We start from the raw sequence: 22699 nt of genomic DNA, 5'->3' as shown, positions 1-22699 counted from the left end.
GAGACGTGTCTAGTTCCCGTGATCTGATTCAGAGTCCTCGCTACCCAGATAATAACCGGAATCCGACGTGACAGGGGTGTCGCCCTTTTTTGAAATTGGCCTCCATAGGGGTACTATATAGTCAGTTACTCTCCTGACTTCTCGCTCTGGGAAAATCTTCAATTCAACAGGTTCTTCTTCACCGTCATCTCATTCAATTGAGTTGAGTCCCATTGACTGCTATCCATCCACAAGATGAAGTTTAAATCAATCAGTACTATCCTCCTCCTCACTGCAACAGCCGTGCCCGCAATCGCAGGCCCAATCGGATACGCCATCTGTCAAACCGGTAAGGTTGACGAACACGATCATCGTGTAGCTGTCTCAACTTGTTGCGCAGGCTGCAACGGCATCGCTGTTGCATGCTACTCTGCAGCCGGTTTTACATTCGGCGTCGCACCGCCTGCAGCCCCTCCCGCTATTATAGCTTGCAATACAGCACTTGGGGCATGTATGGCAGCTTGCGCTGTAGTCGCGTTTGGACCCACTCCCTGAGCGAGTCCATTCGTGAATGCGGCGAGAAGAACAAACACGTCCAAGGCTTGTTTGTAACGTCTTCTTTTGACACTAGTGTATTATTAGCTGTCTGTTTTTTGTGAGTCGACGTTCTACTAGTATTCACGTATTGTATGATTTGTATCAGTGTGTCGGATCTTCGACTGTACAAAGTACTTCTATCTTACCGTCGTTCTAACTGTTTCTCACAAGTAATGTTTTCGCTGCCTGGAATGTAGCATATGTTGACACGATTGAGCGCATCCATGGTCGTTGCGATGGACAGAGCTTTCGACAGTCATTACATAGTACTACGTAGATACTGATTGTCAGAGGATCTTTAGTGAATTTCAATTTCGTTCCTCGCTATCACGTAGGTTGTTACTTCACTCACTTGGCAGACCTGAATAGACAAACGGAAAAATATACCGTGTATGCAAAGATGCAACAATACAATATTAAGTACTATAAATCACAGGAATATTTCGAGGAAGCGCAGAGACTAGATCATATCCACCAATTGATTCGACACAGCTCTGTGTAACGAGCGAGCACCCTCCGATGGAACATAACTTGGCAGCGCTTTCATCACAATTGCCTCCACATCTTGAGGAGTCAGGGTCTTCTCAGCGTTGCCAGTGAGAGAGTACACCGCTTCAGCGGCGATTGCCATTTTTTCTTCCAAGGTGAACGGAATAAAAGGCAACACGGTGGTAACGCGAGACAAAAGTGAAGCCTGGAAGAGACAACATCAGGGAGTCCGTAAAGGATCTGACCAATTCAAGCACTCACTCCGAGGCATTCCGAAACAGGAGGTCTCGAAAGATCCATGAGATCTCGGTACTCTTCTCGAGTGATGGGTTTGCTTGGATCTGGTCGGGAATCACAGTGCTCAAATACAAGGTTATGGCCTATATTGGACGTTCCAAGCCAAATCACTTTCGTGAGATCAACATGTCGCTTTCCTACTTCAAGGGAACATCGGCCTTTAAAAGAGTAAAACATTGTCGCACTCATAATGTTATATGCACTCACCAAGCTCCCAAGGCATGAGAAGAGAATATAACGCCTTTGGATCTTCTACCTTTTCGATCTCCTAAGGTAGAAATGAGTAAATTTTGCGGAACAAGGTTGAGAAGAACGTACGTCTAGCACGACTACGCATCGCTCGCCTTCGTTGTTAAGCAGAAATTGGGCCAAAGTATCTGAGGAAGGTTCCTTCGCGAAAGTATTTATTAAGGTGTATTCCATCGACAAAGAAAACATGACAAACCTCATACGGACTCATAGAGTATGATTGCCATAGATCGTGCGTGGAACGCAAGGTGGTCATGTTAACGGTATGGGTAGGAATATCCAAGAGACTTCCAACTGCAAAAAAAAACAATAAGTTGGAGGGGTAACTCGTAAAGATGAGTTACAGACATTTGCGGGCCAGTAAGCTTTTCCCATGACCGCTCGGACCTAGGGGAGGTATAACAATGCACCTTGTGCTTAGCTGGAGAACATACCGCAAAGCAGAACCACGATGGGAGCCACTGACAACCGTTGAGAGTGCATACTCAACACCCTAAAGAGTTGTTCTAACACCCAGTCTTGACCGATGAGATCATATCGAACTCTTGTGAGGGGCCGGAAGAATGAGCGATATATAAGCTGAGATGTTTGTCGAGTATGTGTTGAATCGGCTCTGGTAACGTAGTATCTAAGAATCGAATGAGCAAACAGTGAAAAAATATCGAGAGGCACTAAGTACCTCGTAGCAGGATCCATTCCTTCTGGCATCGTCTCTCCAGGCTGTGAATGTGAGCCTGAACCACCCTCACTTTCCTCCGGTGACGCTTGTGCAGATGGATTCAATTTTGGATTCCGCAACGCCGATGGATCTGCGCCATAGGCTAACAAGGCCTTGACAATTTCATTCTTGTGCGACAGCTTGTCGTTTGTCAAAGTAAAGGCCAGGGCGGACTGAGGACCAACTTGGTCGTTTGGTCCAGCTTCGCCACTCTCGAGCACCTGTCGCACTTCATTGACATCATCGCTCGCAATGGCAAACAAGAGAGTCGGCTTTGGCGTCGCTATTGCATGAACTGGAGCTTCTAGAACGGACGAGGATCGTGGAGGAAGGCCGGAGACGGAACGACGAATCGTGCGATTGTATTTATCGGTATCTTCCTCCTCTTCATTGTCGTATGTCAAACTAAGAGTTGACAGTCGGCGTGTCGAGGGGTGGAGCGGCTGATTAACATCATGAGAGTCTCCTCGATAACGCGAAAGGCGCCAAGATGGAGCCTGTTGAACTGGTGCAGAGTGCGACTGCCACTCCCTCTGCGCAGGATGAACAGGAGACGAAGGTGTAGGAGTAAATGCAAGCAATGATGAAGTAACATGAACGGGTGTGAGGGTGTTGTGAATATGCTCGGGAATGCTTGAACATGGTGAAGGCAGCTGCCCACAGAAATCAGACCGGTACCAAGGGCAAAAACATTATGAGCTTACGCACCAGTGAATTATACGATAGCGAAGTACTAGATGATACATTGGGCGAATGAGGTGAAGACGAGTTGAAGATATGATCTATATTCAAGAATGAGTACTACAATCACCGAAAAGGAATTCAAAATAGTGACCGGATAATATATTAGACATGATGGACGAGGACGAGGATACAGACGACCTCGGATTAAGCAAACTAGACTGAAGGAGAACTTGAGTGACGATGTACATGAATTACTGTCATTTGATAACTCACCAGCTTGAGAGGTTTTAACCCAGTAGCGGATGGTTCTTGTTGCAGTTCAATGGGAGATAGGAGCCGGTCGGCCAATGGTAGGTTCGGTGGAAAGAAATCGAGCTGCTGCTGGGCAGCGTTCGCACTGGCGGCGTTACTCTCTCGTCTCGCTGCTGGATGAGAGACAGGTGAAACGGAAGAGGGCTGAGTACGCTGCAATGGCCTTCTGGCTACAAACTACAGGGGCATGAGTAACGATCAGACAATGTCGCTTCAGAAGCTTACCTGTGGATTGAAACGTCGAAAACCCAACGGCACCTTTGTGCTCCCTGCTTTGCGCGACGGAAGATTTGATATTACTGGAGCGGAGAGAGAGGGACTATTTGCTGTAGACGAAAACCCGTCTGTATGGGAGGAGAACCATCGCTTCGTATCACGTCCATTCGAGAGAGATAGAATGAGTGGTAGACTCTGAGCAGTAGACGATGAGGATGGCTGAGCCTCAATGGTCGATGGAATGCGTATTGTAAGATTCAATGGAGCTCTAAGTGTCGCAGGGGACCCCATCCTAACTAACACAGAAGAATGTTTCTCCTCATGATCATGTGTCGTTGATTCAAGAACAGATGCCGAATGTAGATCCGGAGATTCCCCCGTCTCATGGGCTAGTTTCACGTTAGTAGCCTCCATACTTGGCAAGTGTGCATCCACGTTTCGATCGTCAAGTGCTTGCAGGAAGTCTGCATGTTCGTCCAAATTACTGTCGACAAGGTTAGCCGGGGTGAGGGCCATGGGTGACGGAGAAAAGCAAGGAGCACCCGGAGACCGTGAATCAGGTTTCACGGTGGCATCTGAGATAGCACGACTCCTCTGTACAAATTCAATGATCGATGGAGCATCTGCGGAGCTGGAAGTCGCAGCCGAGGAGTCGTTGACAGTACTGGCGTCAACTAGTGATTGGTCGTGAAAATAAGCTGTCTGAATATCCCGTTTTCCCTGAAGTAGGAATGCATCTATGTCATAAGTTCCGATAGCTTGCTCGGCAGGAGTCTCCAAGGCCGCTGGTAAAGATACCATGTCGACCAAGAGGCCTTCAATGCTAGGTTGGCCACAAAGCGCATCGTTCTCGTCAAGTTCAACGGGGCTAACACTCATACCTTCCCCGACGGACAAAACATTTTCTGCGCCACTCCGACGACGAAGGTTGATGGAAAAGTCACCCAATTGAGAACCCCAAGACGTGCGCACGCCGGCCTCGTCGTGATCGAAGTCTGCATCATCAGATAAGAACGCCACAGGAGGCATTGAAGACATGCGCAAAGCCTGTCGGACATCCGCATCCAGAGCATCATGCCAGGAATCACCATGATCATCAGTCTGGACACCTGAACCACTTCCAGTTGTGTCTAGAGCATCCCCTGCAGGCACTAGTATGTCGTCGGAAAGGGAAAATACATGCCCGATGTGGGCTAGAAGTTCACGGGAAATCCTTGGCCGCTCGCTGGGGTGAACAATGGACGACTCTTGACTTTCCGTTGGGTCGCTTGTATGGAGTTGATCTTCGTGGAGTTCACATCGATCCATATTATCATCCCATACCGACGATGAAGTGGACTGCGCTGGTGCAAGACCACTCTGTTGTTGTGGCGAGGGAGGGTGAGAGAAAACGGTTTCTTGAGTCATGTCGTCAACCGTGGAGTCGCACTCAACGGAGAGTATGGACGTATTCGGAGACGAGCAGCCAGACGGGAAAGTACCCACAGATAATAGCGATACCTTTGATGACAATTCTCCCTCCATAAACTCGGTATCACTCGGATACGAGGAAACCGAGGAGGGTGCCATGACGTCATTGACCCTGCTGACGATATCAACGTCGCACGCAGCGGGTTCGGGTAGTGGAGAGGCCGGAAGACTGGAAAATTTCATGCCGACAAGCACTGCTTCCTGAGATGGAAAAATCCCATTGACAGAGGACGGGCGAGTCGCAGATGAAGGCGGAGAAACCAGTGACTTTAGAAGGCTGTCAGTATCAAGAAACGCACATCCAGTGTCATCCTCAGGCACGGAATCAGGCTGAAGTGATGATGCTTCTGAGGTGCTATCATGAATGGGCGCACTCTCGGAAATGAAACCGGATGGCTGTTTTGGAAAGGATGATTCTGCTGGAGGAGTTAAAGGAAGTGTTAACCCCATCCCAGCGAGACGGACGGTAGGGGAGAGAGGCTCTTCGTCGAGATCAGATGAAAGATCATAGGCATCTAAAATAGATAAAGTCGAAGATTCGTCATCGTCATGCTCTTCGGCCACCACTGGTTGGCAGGGGGGAGGTCGAACGCCGCGAACATCATATGACACGCGTCGATCTTGTAACAAAGATACTGAAGCACGGCGAAAGGGAATCGAATCGAATGCAATGCTATTGCGCGTGGAATGAGGTGGAGAATGCGCTAGCAGTGCCGGTCCCGTCCAACTGTCGGCATAGCCCGAGTCGATAGAGTCTTCCCGCTTTAGCGGAAAGTTATAGCTGTACATTGAGAAAGGTCGCAAGCGCGCAGAAAGCTCGACGGGGGACAGAAGGTTGTTGTAAGCTTCTTGTCCAGGGTTGTTCAAGGGCTCCTCCGTAAGGTCATGAGGACATGCAAGGAGCGACAAGACAGAGCTGGCAGTACTCGTAGAAGAGAACCTGGAAGGCGGAGTGGGGAACCGCAAGACGGTCATTGAAGTGGATTGCGAGTTATCTTCTCCGGCCTCTCCGGGGTCCTGTTCCTGTTCTTCTGCCCCATCCTCATCATCCACCACATATGAGGGAAATACATCCCTAGCCTCTTTATAATCATCTGAGTCGATATCATGGCCTGCGAGTATCTCCTGTATCTCCCCGACATCCTGAGGCACTTCAACAACAGAGTCCTGGGTATCACATAAATCTGATTCTTCCATTAACGTAGAAATATCCATGGAAGAAGCGTCCGGGGAGAAACCAACCACAGCGGTTTCTGCTTGGGAATTTTGCAAAAAAATATCGTTCATGCCAACAGGTCGAGGTGTGAGTGTTTCACTGTCCTCCTGAGTAGTTGGACCAATTACATCTTGAAGAACCGAAAGTAAACCGAAATAACGAGAAGTGTCATCCACCGGGCTGACATGTTGGGTAGAGCGTGGACTCGCAGAGTTGACCACGACCGAAGGAGGATTAAGAATGGTCTTTGGAGGAAAAAAAACGCGGGGCTCGATAGGCTGCTCAACGCGCACATCAAAACGCGACTGATTGAGAGGACTCTTCACTTTGATATCGTGAAGGAAGTTGCACGAATCCGCGAACAGACAGCGTCCTTGAGAGAAAAACGGACACGGCCGCGCTAGAAAAGAAAGAAAAATCAAAATATATCCATAGTATATACGTAGGAACACACTTCTCTGGCGCCATGGAGGATCCTGAACTGTCATTCCACTGATTCATCGAATGACCTCGGACGCGGACGGTGTGTACAGAACATTTGCTTCCGTTATTGAACCAAGACAGTTCCCCACACCCATAATAGGAATTACAACGGACCCCAGATACCACCACCCTCCAATGGCTGCCCGTCTCCCCCAACTCGCCCGCCTCATTCTCTTTACTGGCCCAAATTGTTCCCTTTGTGATGTTAGTACTTTTCTTTTTCTTTGTAAAACTTTCTAATTATTCACGCTAGGTTGCAAAACTAGAATTGGCGAAAGTCAGGCAGTCAGTACGTCACAAGTTCTCAACACTCAAATGCGACATACAAGTTGCTAATAAACGAGTAGTATCAATTCGACCTTGAAATAGTCAACATACAGGATAAAGGCCAGGAAAAGTGGAAGAAGAAATACGTCTACTGGATTCCCGCGCTCCATCTGGATGGGAGGGAGATAGCGAAAGGTCGCTGGGATGCCTCCACCGTGCTCGAGTCGATGAGGCAGCGGAATGCGTCGCTGGAAGCTCAGGAGGAAGTTGTCTAGAGAGTAGTCCCTACGGGTCTAATGTCGCCTGCAACTTTTACATCGATACCTCTGGGTCAGCTGGGTTCCAAGAATTGTCACCGCAGTTATGCTTTTATGACAGGCACATCTCCGGTATCCTAGGCGAGAACCGCAGTCCATCCCCTACACTCATTGATGCTCGCTTTTGTTTCAACTGCGGCTCACCTGATCACATCATTGGGTCCTGTCCCGAACCGCATAATCGTCCCCTCATCGCGCTGTCGCGACAACTTTTCAACTTTTTGCGCTCTGATGGGGAAACGAGGGAACCGGGAAGATTTCATGTTGTTGAAGCTTGGAAGAAACAACGGCTTGAATGGTTGGAATTTTTCCAGCCCGGAAAGGTTGTTGGTCCTGCCTTACGCGAAGCTTTGGGCTTGCAGCATGGAGACTCAGGTCATCAGTGTGCATGGCTATACAATATGTCATATTGGGGCTATCCTGCAGGATGGATAAGTGATACCGATCCAAGGGATGCCGTTCGCCAAAGAATTTTAGGAGACTTCGACACTGTGATACACGGTCATCCACTTGAAGATGCCGATGACTCCTTCCTCGTAATTAGTGGCGAAGAGGACCACGAGGTGATCGACCTAAGTCTTGCAACGTCTTTTTACTTCAAATCAGGCGGGGACGAAACACCAGTTGTCGATGATACTTTGTCTGCCAGCTCTGAATCGGAGCTCCACTCATTGACACCCCGTAGGTGGGCAACATACCCCAATGATTATTTTTCCTCAGACCACCTCACTGTCTACAATGGAGCGACATTGGTATCATCGGACACCGCCACTTCTCGTCCCAGTAATACTTTTACCGCAGAAAGAAGAGCTCTTTGGGAGCAAATCATATCCGGAACTCAATCTGCCAATGCACTTGTTCTTCCTTGGAGATTACCTGGGGCATTTTCTTCGTTGCAATCACACATCGAGTACCAACCACCTCCACCACCTTCCACCCCCCCTCCACTGCCACCTTCTCTACCTTCACTTCCTCCGCCGCCTGCACACCCTCAATATTGTGCACTCATCACTGCCACAGAGGATGACTCAAATGACAGCGACATGGACATGGATCTTTCAGATAATGAATAGCGCGCTTTACCACTGCGCTAGCATGCTCTCGTACTTCACAAATCATAGCGGTATCATATGAGTCAGTAAACTCTATGACGCTGCTTGTGTTTGAGATTGAGTACATGAATTTATCTTGACGATAATATAGATGGATGCTAAGGACATTAGCCTAGAGTCTGGTCGACAACTTGTCATCTATGTCAACTCATGAATCAAATTCACTGTAGTATGCCATCATCGCCACCGACGGCCAGACTGGCCAAAGTGCTTGATCATCGAATTCCTCCTTTCCAACCTGTTCAGGACGAAGTTCTAAGAACTGTCTTTTACTCTATCAGAATGACGTGAAGAACGACAGAATGCTTGGTTTACATCTCTGCCGAGCTAATTACGCCTGAGCTGCCTGTGATTCTGAGCCTTCGTCGAGCGGTGTTCGGGTAATTGGATAGGGTCATGGTCCATGCTGTTGGGCACGGCTTCGAGGGGTGAAGAAGTCCGTTCCATTCCATCTGTCCAGACAAGGAGGCGATGGAGTTGAGTGGTACTTCAAGTTCATGTCCAGTTCTTGTATACCCTCAAGTTATCCGCGTGGAAACAATTCCAGATAGTACAGTACCGACGGTATGAGTGTATGTAAACATAAAATCTTTGTGCACTCCTAAACGTTTTGCGAGAGCGAGCCCATTAGGTAGAAACAGAACGAACGAAATCCAAGATGGTAAACAGGTGTTAAATGAAATTTGTAGGATGTGCATAAATGTCGATTGACATAAGGACATGCTAAAGCAATGCAGCCTGCTACTGTCCGCGTCGGCCTTCCCCCGCGCTCGTGAGACCAGTTGGCTATGGTATGTGCGATGGCTGATTTGCCTTTCCCCGCAGTGCCAGACAACCACAAGACGCGTGGCACGTCTTCACCCGTGCTACGGATCCAGCACTTGATCTCGGATAGAATATATTCCCGAGTGCCTGAGAGACAGTTCTTAGTATTCCGTCCAGCACCAGCTACGTATTCCATGCCGCTGACGTCTAGGTCCTCAGCTAAATCATGGGCATCAAACTTCAGAGAAGGATCAGGGAGAACTCAAAGTTAATCGTACCAATACGGTGGACGGTTTCGATGGTGGTGAGGGCCATTTGATCTCGGAATTGTTGCATGAGATTATCGAGAACCTCGTTGTAACATTGCATCGTGGCCTCCGTTTCACTCAAGACATGTTTGCCAAGTCTTCGCCCTATGAAGAGCTAAATATTGGGCGACATTGCATTGTGATGAAAACACTCACAAAAATTCTGCATGTCCGAGTAATGGATGACAAAGTCAGCACACTCCAACGTCTGTCGCGCAATCTTTCCATAAATCTCTAGCATGGACGAAATCCTAGCCAATCTGTCCCCTTCCACTAATAAAACATAGATGTCCGAGATTTTCGAGAGTAGACGGGACACAGCAGCATCTCGGTCCGCCTGGTCGAGAATCATCTGTCGCCCATACAGTGTTATTGACTTGCGAAGCGTAAGAATATAAAATTGAGCACACCTTGGACGCGAAGGTGAAGATACTCAATGCCACCTTCGCATATGGATGGACCTACGCACAAAGATCAGCTACACACAAAATTGAGATAGAAACCCGTACGTCCGCAAGCCCCGTAACAACGGAGTTAAACACTCTTAATGGTGCGAGAACTTGGGAAAACACGTCGATCGTATCGGAAGCAGATTGTAGGTTGTCGGATGCTGAAGCAGTATTTTCTACCATCCCTGAGACATGTTTGATGCCGTCGAGATGTGTCTTGGCATTCGCAAGCTTTTCCTTAACAAGCTTCAGGTCAGGTTGTTCAGACTGACGAGAGAAGTTAGTCTATGATCAAAAGAAAGATCACAACATTACGAACTGTGATAGTCAAACTTGTGTTTACAACGCCCACATCGGAAGACTGGTCAGGATTTGGTTCAGGAGGGATAGTGGGTGGTAGAAGATCCTGCGGCCGTTACTGGTTAGATCGCACATGGAACACGCCAAGAATTGTATATACCTGGCTTGTCTGAAGGTGTAGGGGATCCTGTGCGCTAGAACCCGCGACTGTGGGTTCAGGGTTGGGAGACTGTCGAGCGCTTCGAGTAGACTTGTGAAATGACTTGGGAAGAAACCTTGATAATCCATTCCTCGAAGGTGAGAGACTGGACGGCTACAATCATGATTAGAAACAACAGTGTAGCTGTAATGGCGAAAATCTATACTTCACTAGCTGTCCTCCGGCCTCTCTCCTCTGCCAACTGAGGGTTTGAACGACTTCGCTTCAGCAATCTCCAACGCTTCTTACGAGCAGGATTCCCTTCACTCATCGAGTATGTTGGAAGGACGGTCGAGTGTAAGTTTTAAGAGGTTTCTTAGTAACAAGGAAGGTGGTGGATGGTACGCAGGGTAAACAGGCAGCTGCCGAACATGTGTTTTGAAGCGCCCAATATCGATTGGCTGGACTAGTATATCGATGCACATGCTGGAAGTTCGGAACCTTATCGATGACTGAGGTGGATTGATCAAGCAATAGGCCATCAGAAAACCTCGCCGTTGTTGGGTGCAAATACTGGTGCAGTGATGCTCACGAGCCACAGTATTGGAAGGACAAAGTTCATTCACCACTACAGACTAGTCACTGGTCAGCAAAAAGACGATGACAATGGAGTGGGCAGCTGAGTAAGCTTGCGCGCCTTTATTTGCCTATGTGTAATTCATGTTGTACTATAGTTGACATTATCAAATCAAACGTTCACCGTCACCTTCAATCTCGAGCTGTATTTCCTGGATAAACCAATAGACTCCATCCGCTTTTGAAATTTCACTTTTAGACCAAGGCGGTCCACTGTGCTGGGGAAGGAGATGTGATTTGGGAGGGGGTGGGTTCTAAAGCGGTTCAGGAAGCTGGATAGTAGGCAGGTGGGTGGGTAGTTGGTTGATGATAGTGCTGTTAATTTGTCAGTGCTGTTGCGAGTGGGTGAATCAATCCGATGTGTTTGAACGTACAAATATAGCTCAGCGTGAGTCTATTTTTAGACTCACTCTCATTCTGAATGAGATGTTGCCACCCACATTCCTCCCATCAGTCGACGCCTGGGGATGAGTGCCCCAGTGAACGGATTGGCACCTCCATATAACCTTTTTGCTCACAGTGATGTTGTGCAGTAGGACAATGTACCTATGTAAGTGGCCCTTCACTGTTTTCTCCTAACTGCATGGAGGTTGATGATGCACTCCTAGTGATGAGCATAATATTCGCATTGTAGGGACGAGGACGACTCGCTCCAGTTATGGTTTTCCTTCTAAATTTTATATGCGATTTAGATCTGTAACAGCAATCGAATATGCTATCCATTTTGATATCCTGCTGTGCCCCCAGTAACTTATCAGCCCAACGTGATCATGCCGCGTTGCTACATCACTATCCTTTACAAACCAAAATCCTTTTGAAGCAGGCATCGCAAAGCATCATGCATCATGACGGAGAGCCTTTTACTAAATATCAAAGACGTGTGCGGCGGCGATTGGTCTTGTTTTGTAGCTCTATACCCCGTCCTAACTTACATATGGTATTACAGAAACTTTGAACCTCTAAACAGTAGTCGACGCCCAGACATAATTTTCTAACACCAACTTCCACACGCAGCTTCGTCTTCGTCTTCGTCTTCGTCTTCGCCTTGCCTCCTCTGATCACCATCGCCTACCTATTTTTCCGCCCTTCCTTCCCGTGAGTGCGCATCGTAAGCAAAGTATTCCTTAATATGCTCAGGGGAGGCTGATTGCGGACAAGCAGCTGCTCACACCTGACCTGCCTTGAGAGTTGTTTGGGTAGTTGAATGATATCACGATCTATATTGTTGGACACGGCTTCGAACTTAATTGCGGTGGAAGCAATGAAATCTGGCGAGGGAAGAGGATGGAGCTGGATGAGGTGAAATGACCCTTGTCGAGTGGTGACATCGAGTTCTGACTTGTACAGTTTAGTTTGTGAGGAGTAAACGGGGAAGCAATTCTAACGCGATGGGAGGACAGCATGTAAACATAGTGAATGAAATATTCGTAAAGCCCTAAACTGTTTTGCGATCCCATTAAGTAGAATGGAATGAATGAAGTGCAAGATGGTAAACAGGTATTGTATGGAATTTGTAGAATGGGAATGAAACTTCAGTCGAGCAACATAAGTACATACCCAAAGTCCAACTGACAGATACAAACGTGAAGACAACGCGATCTACTGCTGTTCGCAACACTTGTGCCATGACGTGCCGTGTACGACACGACTCAAGTCCAGCTGGAAGGCATTGTTGGCTATCACCAGCGTGTTGCCTGGGGCATACACCACCGGGTAGAAATTGAGCGGGATCCAGAGGAGAAGTCGGCCTTCGGGACCTACAATCCATCCCTCCTCATTCAGGCTGGGAAGGGCTGGGGTATCGGACTCGGACTCGGAGGATGAGGGTGAGGCTGGGACTGGGGCTTTAGACTTGGAATCTTGGAGAAAGGAGGAGGCGGAATGAAGGGCATGAGTCATGTCGGATGAGAAACATTGTACGTGCTTCAAATGATTCGTGCTGCCGGATTAGAAATTCTAGATCCCACACCCGGATGGTCTTGTCGTCTGACCCAGACACGATGCGTTTGCCATCAAGCGAAATTGCAACAGACCGAACGTATCCGGTGTGCCCTTGAATAGTGGCTACTGCCTCACCGGTCTTCATATCCCACACCCGGACAGTCTGGTCATACGAGCCAGACACGATGCGATTACCATCCGAGGAGATCGCAACAGTGTAAACCCAGTGAGTGTGGCCTTGGAGAGGGGCGCCCACTTGCTTGCCAGTCCTCATATCCCACACACGGATAGTCTCGTCTGCTGAGCCAGATACAATGTGACATACATCTGGCGAGATTGCAACAGACATGACATAACTAGTGTGACCTTGGAGATGGGCACTCGATGCTTCGCTAGTCCCCATACCATCCCACACCTGAATTGTCCCGTCATCTGAGCCGGACACTATGCGATTTCCGTCCGACGAAATTGCGACAGACCGAACCCAGCCAGAGTGCCCACTGAGAGAATATACCTTGCCAGTCTCAATATGCCACACCCGGATTGTCCTGTCAAATGAACCAGACACGATATAATTTCTATCCGGCAAGATTGTGACAGACGGAACACGGTCAACGTGACCTTGCAGAACACCCAATGCCTTCCCAGTTGCCGCATTCCACATACGGATGATCTTGTCGTCTGAACCAGACACGATGCTCTTTCCGTCCGACAAGACTGCAACTGACATAACACAGTCTGTGTGCCCTTGAAGAGGGGCGACCAATGCCTTGCCAGTCTCTATATCCCACACCCGAACTGTCGTGTCACCTGAACCAGACACGACGGAACATCCACTGGGAAAGATTGCAACAGAATTAACAGGGCCAGTGTGGCTTTCGAGTGCGGCAACTGATGGCTTGCCCATAATGGTGTCGGCATTCCACACCCGAATCGTCTTGTCGGGCGAACCAGAGACTATGTGACTTCCACCTGGCGCGATTGTGACAGACAGAACCTCAGAAGTGTGGCCATGGAGAGGGGATCCTACTGCCTCGCCAGTCTTCACATCCCACGCTCGGATCGTCTGGTCATATGAACCAGACACGATGCGGTTTCCATCCGAAAAGACTGCGACTGATATAACAGCGTGAGTGTGGCCTTTGAGGGGGGTACCGAATGCCTCGCCGGTCTCCATATCCCACAACCGAATTGTCGCGTCTTCTGACCCAGACACAATGTGTTTACTATCAGGCAAGATTGCGACAGATAAAACACCTCGAACGTGGCCTTGAAGAGGGGCGCTCAATGCCTCGCCGGTCATCATATCCCACACCCTAATGGTCATGTCTTCTGACCCAGACACGAGGCGTTTCCCATCTGGTGAGATTGCGACAGAGTAAACAATGCCCGTGTGGCCTTGGAGTGGGGCACCAAACGCCTCGCCAGCCTCCATGTCCCACACCCAAACTGTCTTGTCCCGCGAACCAGACACGATGCGTTTACCATCTGGTGAGATTGCGACAGACCAAACCCAGTGAGTGTGGCCTTGGAGGGGAGATCCTAATGCGTCGCCAGTCTTCGCATCCCACACCCGGACTGTTTTGTCCCATGAACCTGAAACGATGCGATGTCCATCTGGCGAGAATGCAATGGACGCAACACATTCAGTGTGGCCTTGAAGAGTGGCGCACAATACTTCGCCAGTATCCATATCCCACACCTGGATCGTTCCGTCATATAAACCACACGCAACGCGTTTTCCATCTGGCGACAGTGCAACAGATTGAACCTCGTCATTCGCATGGAGTATCTTTTCCATCTGAGGCCAATTTTCGACATGGCCAGCGACGATGCGGGGGGTGCAAGGAAACTTCGAGGCGAACTTGCGGAACATTCTTGACTGCGTAGGAGCAAATGGCAGAGCGGACAAATATAAATGGGGAGTGCTGCGTAAAATGGTGGCTGCGAAAGTTCGGACGAAATGCAGGGTATCCCTGGTGGCGTCACTAACGTGCGTGAACTCAGCATAACCCTACGACCACCCCGCTAATCGTGGGAATTCGTTGGGAAAAGAATGAGCTAGAGCTACTCACCGAAAACCACTTTGCGATGGATGAGAGGGTCACTACTGAGCCACCGAGGTTTTTTGTTAGAGCCAGTGCTTCCAACCACCATAGAAGGCACTCTCCTTCGAAGAAAGCTTCAACTTCATTGGCTAGCGATGATTCGAAGGACATGGTTGCTACATGCATACCCCAGAATCGACACGAGTATGATAGCTGCCTCGAAATAGAGTCCTTGACCCGCGTCTCCAAACCAGGGACGGAAGAGTTGGGTAAGTAAGAATTCTCTAAGGAGCAAATGTTGAAGCGAAGTCCGTCCCTCATGACCCGAAGGGAGGCAAAGGCGAGGTCGCCCTGTACCGATGATGTATCAATGAAGAAGTCGTGGCTCCGCGATTCCTCTGTGAGAAAGTCGTAGAAGGACGCGTGGAGGGGACGTATGGGAGTATGGGAGTCCGAAGTGCCCGTCAAAAGGGATCCCAATGGCCCAAGGACCCGTTCCATTTCGTAATCACAAGTCCCTTCGGGAAAATAAAGTCACATAGCCATCAACGCAGGCATGGGAAGTGGTTCCAACGAGGCAAGGACTTGTCCCATCACTGAGAAAAACACCGGGATAGCTTCCTTGCGCTCGTCCTCCGGCATGATTTCTTCCAAGATGCGTGCATACATATTATCCAACAGACGCGTCCCTTTTTCAGACGTTCCAGTCATCACAGCTTTGCAACGCCCCACCGGACCCACACCCACTTTGTTCGTACCCTTGATGTACTCACAGGCGAGACGAGCCCATTCAAACAGGCCATCAGATTTCAGAGCGAGCGCCTTGAAGTGCGCATCGTTGAAGATGTGGTGCAGGTCTTCGAGCTTGTGGGAGATATACAGTTGTATATCGAGTTCTGTGGATGCAGACGAGATACCATCCAAAGAAACGTGGCGAACATGTGGCGCGGTGTGCAAAGTATTCTGAATGTCTTCGAGTGGACGGGAAGTGAGCAGAATGCGGAAGTTCGCTGGGAGTTTGCATGGTTGTGAGGTGGAAGTGTTCAGTTTGCCAGCGAGCAGACGAAGAATTTGCTCCCGAGAGTTAGCATCGCCGCTCTCGTCTAACGCATCGATGACTATCAGCACGGGTGCAGCGATGGACTTTGAAGCTAAGTCTGTCGATCCGACGATGAGTTCCTGCCATTGCTTTATGATATCTGGAGTGCGCTTGAGTCCGTTGTGATCACGGACTGCTTGCGCCAAGGCTCGTCGCACGATGGGGTTGCAGTCCGCCAATTCCCTTGCGATCGTCGTGAATATTTTGTCTTGACGCCGATCCGCTTGCCGAGTGCGATCGAAGCAGAAGCATGAGCCAAGACCACCGTTTTCGATATACCAGTTGGCTATTGTATGGGCGACAGCCGATTTGCCCTTGCCTGCTGTGCCAGACAACCATAGAACACATGGAGCGCCCTCCTCGGTGCTGCTGATCCAATTCTGAATGTCCTTCAAAAGGTCTTGCCGAGTATTTGGCAGACAGCATTTAGACGTATTCAATCCGACACCCGTTGCGTACTCCATCCCTGCGAGGTCCAGACTCTCAGCTACGCCAGGAGTCGTGGAATGTCAAATCAGGCTCAAATATACCTGAAAGCTTCTCTTACCCATACGGTGGACGATCACGACGGTGTCACGAGCCGCTCGGTCTCGGAATTGCTGCATGAGACCGTCGAGAACATTGCTGTAGCTCTGAATCGTCGCGTCCGTTTCGCCGAAAACGTGCTTGCCGAGTCTTATCCCTATAAAAACAGGAAACATTGAGTCCCAGGCGACGAAGCAATGGGACCAACTCACAGGCACTCTTCGTCTCGGAGTAATGGCTGATAAAATCAGCGCACTCCAGTGTCTGCTGCGCTATCTTCCCATATATCACTAGCATGGATTGGATCTTGGCCAATTCCTCCTCTTCCGTGATGAAAGTATAGACTTCAGATATCTTTGAGAGTAGACTGGAAACCGCAACGTCCCGGTCTGCCTGATCGAGAATCATCTGTAACCGAAAAATTGTCGATCTACAACGGCAATGAACGAGAAAGAAGCCTACCTTGGACGCGCAAGTGAAGATACTCAGTGCCACCTTGGCGTAGGGATGGACCTGCGTGTGAAAGTCAGTCATGTACAGAAATGAGATAGATGACTGTACATTGGCAATGGAGTTGAATGCCTTCAAGGGTTCAAGCAATGCGGAGAACGTGTCGATTGTATCAGAAAAAGATGGTATGTTGTTGATCGCGGAAGAAGCATCTTGGACTACTGTTGGGACCTGGCCGATGCCTGCGACACCTTTGGTAGCATTGGCGATTCTTTCGTTCACAAACTTCGGGTCGAGATGTTCGGCCTAAGTAGAGACGTCAGCACGTTGTCGAAAGAGACGAATGAAGATATTGCAAACCTCGATGGTCGAACTTGCCTCTACAATCCCTGAATCGGAAGTGGGAGCGGTGAGATCCTGTAGAGGCGATTAGTAGCAAACAATGGCATGCGCTCTGGGCATGCTCAGAATTGAAATTGGACATGCCTTGTTGGACTGAGTGGGTTCAGGGTTAGGGGACTGTCGAGCGCTTCCAGGGAAGCGCTTGGTCACCTTGCCAAAGAGCTTGTGAACGGACCCCGAGGATCGTCCACTGGCCCCATTCCTCGAAGGCGAGAGAGAAGATAGCTGATATGATTAGAAACAAACAATGCGAAATTCTAAAGACGAAAGTTCATACATCTTGACTGGCTGCTTTCCTGCCTGCAGTGTCCTCTACCGAATGTGGGTCTGAACGTGGCTTCAACCACTCCCAGCGCTTCTTCCGGGGAGGATTGTTTTCATCCATCTAATAAGTGGGAAGGATGGCTAGGTGGACAAAGCCTTGGTGAAAATGGAACGAGGAGGGTGGTGTGGCATGAAAGATAGACAGGCGCCTACTGCATGTTTGCGATGAGAATTATTAATGATGGACATGCGCTTAGAGGCGCCAGTTATCGATTGGCTAGACCACTAATAGCATGTGAGATCGTTATCCAAGGCTGAACAAGGTCAATTGAGAAAAAGGTCATGACTCGTGAGTAAGGAAGGGCGAGCGGGGCACGACGAAGAGCAGTTTTGTATGTTCATGCTGGTTGCAGCTGATCGAGATCCCCAAGTACATGTAGGTCAAGCTATGTATAAGAATTGATATCGTGCACGTGTGGTGTCCAATCAGCGATGTAAGTAACGCGTGAGCAGCATCGTCGAAGAATCGACGAAGATGCCATAGGCTGCATCATAGCTAGCTAGTCAGACCATATATGGAAGACAAGAAATTCTCAATATTTGATTAATATTGGAGTATTATGGACGATCACACAATACTACTTAAACGCGCTTATTTGCAAAGTCCATCACAGCTCTAAGGAATTAAGATAAACCACTACTGCACTGATCCATAACCTGATATGCAGTTCTGCTTGGCGATGCTAGCAGAGCCACTACGGATATAGCAGATCCTAGCAGGAATGCATTCGCCCGTGCATGGCGGAGTGAGTATCGAGCCCTTCCCCTGGTATGAATTGAAGGCCTGGAATAAGTGAGACAACAAGTTAGAAACATCTAGTCACGAACTTACCTCCATCAAAGTCGGGTCTACTTCCATCTCTGAAAGAACAAATATATAGCGATGGTGGTGGAAGAGAAGGAATATACGCACGCTCAGTTACAAGATGCCACCAGGTCGCGTTCAGTGGGTCAGTTGCTCCCCAGGTGATGTTTCCTCCATATGCCTCACGAGTACTATACTCGAACTCAAAAGTAGGGCCGAATTGAGTCTGCGAATCCAGCGCAGGATAATCGTTGACATAACTCTTCCAACTACAGGGAACTTGTAAGTACCAGCTGGTGACAGCAGTCTCGAGAAAAACTGACGTATAAGCATCGACCACTTCAAAGGTCTGCGTGGATGTGTAAGCTGGATTTAGCAGACGTAAGTAGGAAAACCTACAGCAGAGTCAATTTCGTAAACGCGGAACCCAGAATTCAGGTTGGTGAGGGGTGTTACAGAGGGCCCAGTCTGGAAGCCAAGTTAGATTGATCGTTACTATAGATCCGTCAAAGGACACACCCATGATACCGCCTGAGCGGTCTCAGCACTTATATTCGTGCCATTATTGGCATAGAAGATCTGGACCAAGAAGATATGTCAGCGTTCCCTTTCTATGAAGTGGCGTCGGCTCATACAGATAGCTGGTCCTCGTGTGTGTGACCCCAGAAAATGTCTGATTATGTGAGTCGTCAAACTGGTTCGGGCATTGTAGAGGAATAACATACTAGCAATAACGTGAGGGGAAAAGCGATCAACACTAGGTATATCAGTTCCATGCAGTGATTTCGACATCCAGCGAACTTACATTTGATAAACTAGTGCAGACGCTGCTCAGCATATTGCACGATAATAGAGAGGTTAAACTTACAGAGATTGGTTGGGTTCGGCATCGAATTTGAACCATCCCAACCACTGACAACATGGCCAATGATCCAGACTGAGCACTGTCAGATCGATTGGAATGTAGTATCATCCATCAGCGCACCTCGGTCTCCCGCATCTTCCGCGTCCTGAAGTTCATCAGTGAGGAACCTTAGTATTCCAGAAACATCTGGTTCGGAAGAGTTGATGTAATTGAAGTAGTTTGACCTTTGCACAGTTTATATCATGAAGCTTTTGACTGTGTCTGGATCATTGATTACATACCTGTACCCTGCAGACAAGTTGGTTAGTGCTCATGCCAGTTAAACATTTTGCCTCACATAGGTTGGTGTCCAAGCTGATTACTCTCAGGCCATCTGCACGCTTCACCATGTATGCTGCATAGTGAGTCCGCGAAAACTCGACGGAAGCCTCCGGAAGCCATCCCTCTTGCTCCCATAACGCTGTAACGTGGTCGTATAGCCTAGTAGATGAGATAAGTATGGGATGGAAATGGATGAGAGAAATCATACCAGCTGAACTGTTGCCCCAAAGCACCTCCTAGGGATGAAGGTGAAGCTTGATCTGGTAGACAAGTATCGTGGTTTCCGAGTGTAGCATAGGTAGGGCCAGATCCGAGCATGCGCTTCAATAGATCATAAAGGACGACCTGTTAGGACACATGCACATGATATGTAACGGTCTAATTTTAAAAACACAAATATTACCTCAGAGTACTCGGTCATAGCCCTTGAAGGGAAGTGAGAAAAGACCGACAATGTGTATAAAACACGTACCTAGACTGCTGGTTATCTGGGTCATGCGCTAACAGGTCGCCAGTGAACAAACTAAAGTCGAAGCCAGTTGATTCAGTTCCGGTCAACGGTGGGATGGCCTCCAATATGGAGGTGATCAATGAATACGGAGCGTCGCTAAAAAGATGTCAGATTGTATTCTTTCAGTGAAGGAGAGCTCTAACCAGAGGAACGAGCCGTATCGTGGTGCAGGAAAGAGGGGTGTCTCAGGGCTGAGAGAATTGTAAGCATTGTCACGACAACACAAACCACTGGTGCAGTTTGCTTCTGCGCCGTTCGCATAACCTGTCAATAGAATATCGGTGAAAATAAACAACGCATACGTGCAAATGCCGCTTACGGGCATCAATATGCAGGTCCGAAAGATGTAGAACTTTCATCAGTTGGCCACTGGGCTGCTTGGGAGGGGGAAGAGGATTTGGCTTCGGCTTTGCAAACCAGCCAGTGAGGTTGAGAGTCGTTATCGTAGGTGCTGGACATAAGCCAAGAAACTCGGAGCAAATCGACTGGGAAACAACATGAGCAGTATTCTTCCGTTCCAGCAACTAATTCTACCTGTCCGTCATATCCTCCGACATCGGCAAAAGATGCAACTTGAGTAAGGATCGGTCCCAAGACGAGAGGTCCATAATTTTTCTCGCAAGAGGATGAATAATCGAAGTACTCGCAAAGCGTCAGAGCGAGATTGGTCCCTTGTTCAGGAGCCGCAAGAGCAAGAAATTTGGCCACTTCTAGGGAAGCCTGGCACCGTGCACATGATGTAGTGAACATTGGGTTTACTGCAATTGACTTGATCTGCGCTACAGCTTGTTGAAGAAGTTGTTGAGAGGACGCCTGGGGTGGAAGTGGGTGAGGATCCACGGTGTCATTCTGTCAAAGCCGGAGGGTCAAAACGATGAAACCGACGCGGCACACATTGGGAATGCAAGTTACCTGAGGAATGTTTTGCGGGTCTGTCAGGGAAAATGGAAAGATTTCATGCTGAAGAGCGAGTTAGTTTCAGTTACGTAGCAGTTACAGCAGAGAATTACTGTGACGGGATCTGAAATGACTGGCTGTGGCTGCGCAGAGGTGGCCGTTGGATTATTGTAGTAATGAGAGTAGAGAGAAGTTGGGAACGCTCCTGGGACCACGTATGAAGAGGGAACAGTACTGGTAGTAGCACTATTCTGGACCGATGAGGCAGCCAGGACGAACTCGGACCCTTGGCCATAGTGACTCCAAGCCAAAGTGGCTAAACCTAAGAAATATCTGATTTTAACAGACATTCCGAGCGTCGTGAAGCAGGAAGATGAACTGCACGTACGTACGAGCACTTCACACCACATTAACCGGCTTTGTTTATTAAGAACTCGCTAAAGTGATCATATGACCTACAGTAGGTCCAGTACTCTCGGACTGGAGATAAATCGGTTGCCACGAACGTTCGAACGCCGCGCGGTTCATTAGGTGCCTTTGCACACGCATGTAGTGCTAAATGAGGAAGTGAACAGGCCCGAAAAGAATGTCATTAAGCTGTGTATGGATAAGTACTTCAGCGCTTAAGCCCGCATACATACCAAGTCACTTTGGCGAGTGAACGTTACTAGTGCTTATATCCCCAGGTTATAGAGAGACGCAATGTTCTGAGCTTTGAATATCCATGAATGTCCAAAGTGAGAGAGAGGAAAAGTAGAATCAGAGGAAGACCATATATGCTTACACACAGGCCCGGTGTTTTTATCTTACATTGCTCTCATTAGTATCATACACAGCTGGTACATTGTAACGTGATCCCTGGTCCTGCTAAAGCAAACCCACCTGCTGCCATTCACTCATTCAAGCTGGTCAATTACTCTAAGCTGTCTGACGAGGATCCGGTATTTTGGCCAAAAAAAATCAATGTTTGAAAAGCATTGTACAACATAACAATCTGTACATTCATCATGTGGGCAATTCGGACACCCACACTCCAGGCATTCCTGGCAATGAACCCTGTCATATGAACCTTTTCCCTGTCCAAGTTTTGCCGAACCTGCGGGCTCAGCGGACACCCTTAAGTTCCATGAGTCTATGTCAAACGTGTGTTGACACGTGACACGGCGGCGCTCACTTTATAAGAGTCCAGATAGGACACTCAATCGCAAAGCAGTCAAACAGAAAGTGTGGCAGGGCTAGTGAACTGAATATGTACATGCCTGGTCGAATTCAGAGTGTTGAACCTTGAATGTCCGGACAGTCCAGTCCTACTGCAGTGCTTTCGTATTGCGCTTTTGTTTCCCGGGGCCCAGTTCCCAAAGCTGCACGTAGTGTCAAGATCTGCTGAGCCCGCTACTCGTTCAACACCAGACTCAGCAAAGTTCCAGGAAGACATCATTCCGGACCCGTTAAGGCGAGGCTTCACCACTAAAGACAATTCGTCGTCTCCATGGCTTATTGCAGATCTC

The 22699-nt window shown here is 48.6% G+C and overlaps 6 protein-coding genes across 6 annotated transcripts; 2 read left to right on the top strand and 4 right to left on the bottom strand.

The window, feature by feature from the left end:
• Nucleotides 1-165: 165 nt before the first annotated feature.
• HD556DRAFT_1269841 (uncharacterized protein) lies at nucleotides 166-534 on the top strand (the record flags this gene model as incomplete). The annotated part of the gene is made up of 2 exons (XM_041299163.1): nucleotides 166-328; nucleotides 380-534. The coding sequence occupies exons 1-2, from the start codon at nucleotides 235-237 to the stop codon at nucleotides 532-534; spliced, it is 249 nt and encodes an 82-aa protein (XP_041160953.1). The 5' UTR covers nucleotides 166-234.
• Nucleotides 535-1036: 502 nt separating this feature from the next.
• Nucleotides 1037-2720, bottom strand: HD556DRAFT_1431899 (P-loop containing nucleoside triphosphate hydrolase protein; the record flags this gene model as incomplete). The annotated part of the gene is made up of 9 exons (XM_041305061.1): nucleotides 1037-1270; nucleotides 1327-1520; nucleotides 1570-1630; nucleotides 1681-1752; nucleotides 1808-1905; nucleotides 1960-1998; nucleotides 2046-2239; nucleotides 2291-2612; nucleotides 2645-2720. 9 exons carry the CDS (start codon nucleotides 2718-2720, stop codon nucleotides 1037-1039), a joined length of 1290 nt encoding a protein of 429 aa, XP_041160952.1.
• A 4128-nt stretch (nucleotides 2721-6848) lies between these two features.
• HD556DRAFT_1187775 (uncharacterized protein) lies at nucleotides 6849-8295 on the top strand (the record flags this gene model as incomplete). The annotated part of the gene is given in 5 exon segments (XM_041296110.1): nucleotides 6849-6914; nucleotides 6964-6999; nucleotides 7058-7192; nucleotides 7210-7880; nucleotides 7944-8295. Coding segments are annotated over 5 exon segments (1260 nt in total), but the record flags the coding sequence as incomplete, so codon positions are not given.
• A 392-nt stretch (nucleotides 8296-8687) lies between these two features.
• Nucleotides 8688-11012, bottom strand: HD556DRAFT_410835 (uncharacterized protein). Its single transcript, XM_041310533.1, has 8 exons — nucleotides 10594-11012; nucleotides 10389-10541; nucleotides 10248-10334; nucleotides 9989-10195; nucleotides 9890-9940; nucleotides 9636-9831; nucleotides 9450-9584; nucleotides 8688-9390 (listed from the first exon to the last, which is right to left on the bottom strand). Exons 1-8 carry the CDS (start codon nucleotides 10696-10698, stop codon nucleotides 9008-9010), a joined length of 1317 nt encoding a protein of 438 aa, XP_041160950.1. The 5' UTR covers nucleotides 10699-11012; the 3' UTR covers nucleotides 8688-9007.
• Nucleotides 11013-15419: 4407 nt separating this feature from the next.
• Nucleotides 15420-18231, bottom strand: HD556DRAFT_1527001 (uncharacterized protein). The gene is made up of 8 exons (XM_041309327.1): nucleotides 17746-18231; nucleotides 17508-17693; nucleotides 17427-17483; nucleotides 17178-17372; nucleotides 17079-17129; nucleotides 16829-17024; nucleotides 16639-16773; nucleotides 15420-16578 (listed from the first exon to the last, which is right to left on the bottom strand). The coding sequence occupies exons 1-8, from the start codon at nucleotides 17851-17853 to the stop codon at nucleotides 15527-15529; spliced, it is 1980 nt and encodes a 659-aa protein (XP_041160949.1). The 5' UTR covers nucleotides 17854-18231; the 3' UTR covers nucleotides 15420-15526.
• Nucleotides 18232-18308: 77 nt separating this feature from the next.
• On the bottom strand, nucleotides 18309-21975 carry HD556DRAFT_1367886 (sphingomyelin phosphodiesterase). Its single transcript, XM_041302851.1, has 22 exons — nucleotides 21580-21975; nucleotides 21305-21513; nucleotides 21207-21254; nucleotides 20829-21143; nucleotides 20614-20779; nucleotides 20438-20558; nucleotides 20256-20390; nucleotides 20187-20208; nucleotides 19992-20128; nucleotides 19800-19942; nucleotides 19744-19750; nucleotides 19583-19686; nucleotides 19466-19534; nucleotides 19403-19412; nucleotides 19323-19354; nucleotides 19233-19270; nucleotides 19117-19176; nucleotides 18997-19065; nucleotides 18921-18946; nucleotides 18706-18866; nucleotides 18625-18653; nucleotides 18309-18576 (listed from the first exon to the last, which is right to left on the bottom strand). Exons 1-22 carry the CDS (start codon nucleotides 21599-21601, stop codon nucleotides 18430-18432), a joined length of 2070 nt encoding a protein of 689 aa, XP_041160948.1. The 5' UTR covers nucleotides 21602-21975; the 3' UTR covers nucleotides 18309-18429.
• Nucleotides 21976-22699: the final 724 nt, after the last annotated feature.

The sequence above is a fragment of the Suillus plorans genome (assembly GCF_016647745.1).
Source record: "Suillus plorans strain S12 chromosome Unknown HD556scaffold_24, whole genome shotgun sequence".
Lineage (NCBI taxonomy): Eukaryota > Fungi > Basidiomycota > Agaricomycetes > Boletales > Suillaceae > Suillus > Suillus plorans.
The sequence above is the reverse complement of the archived record's forward strand: the minus strand, read 5'-3'. Positions and strand labels throughout refer to the sequence as shown.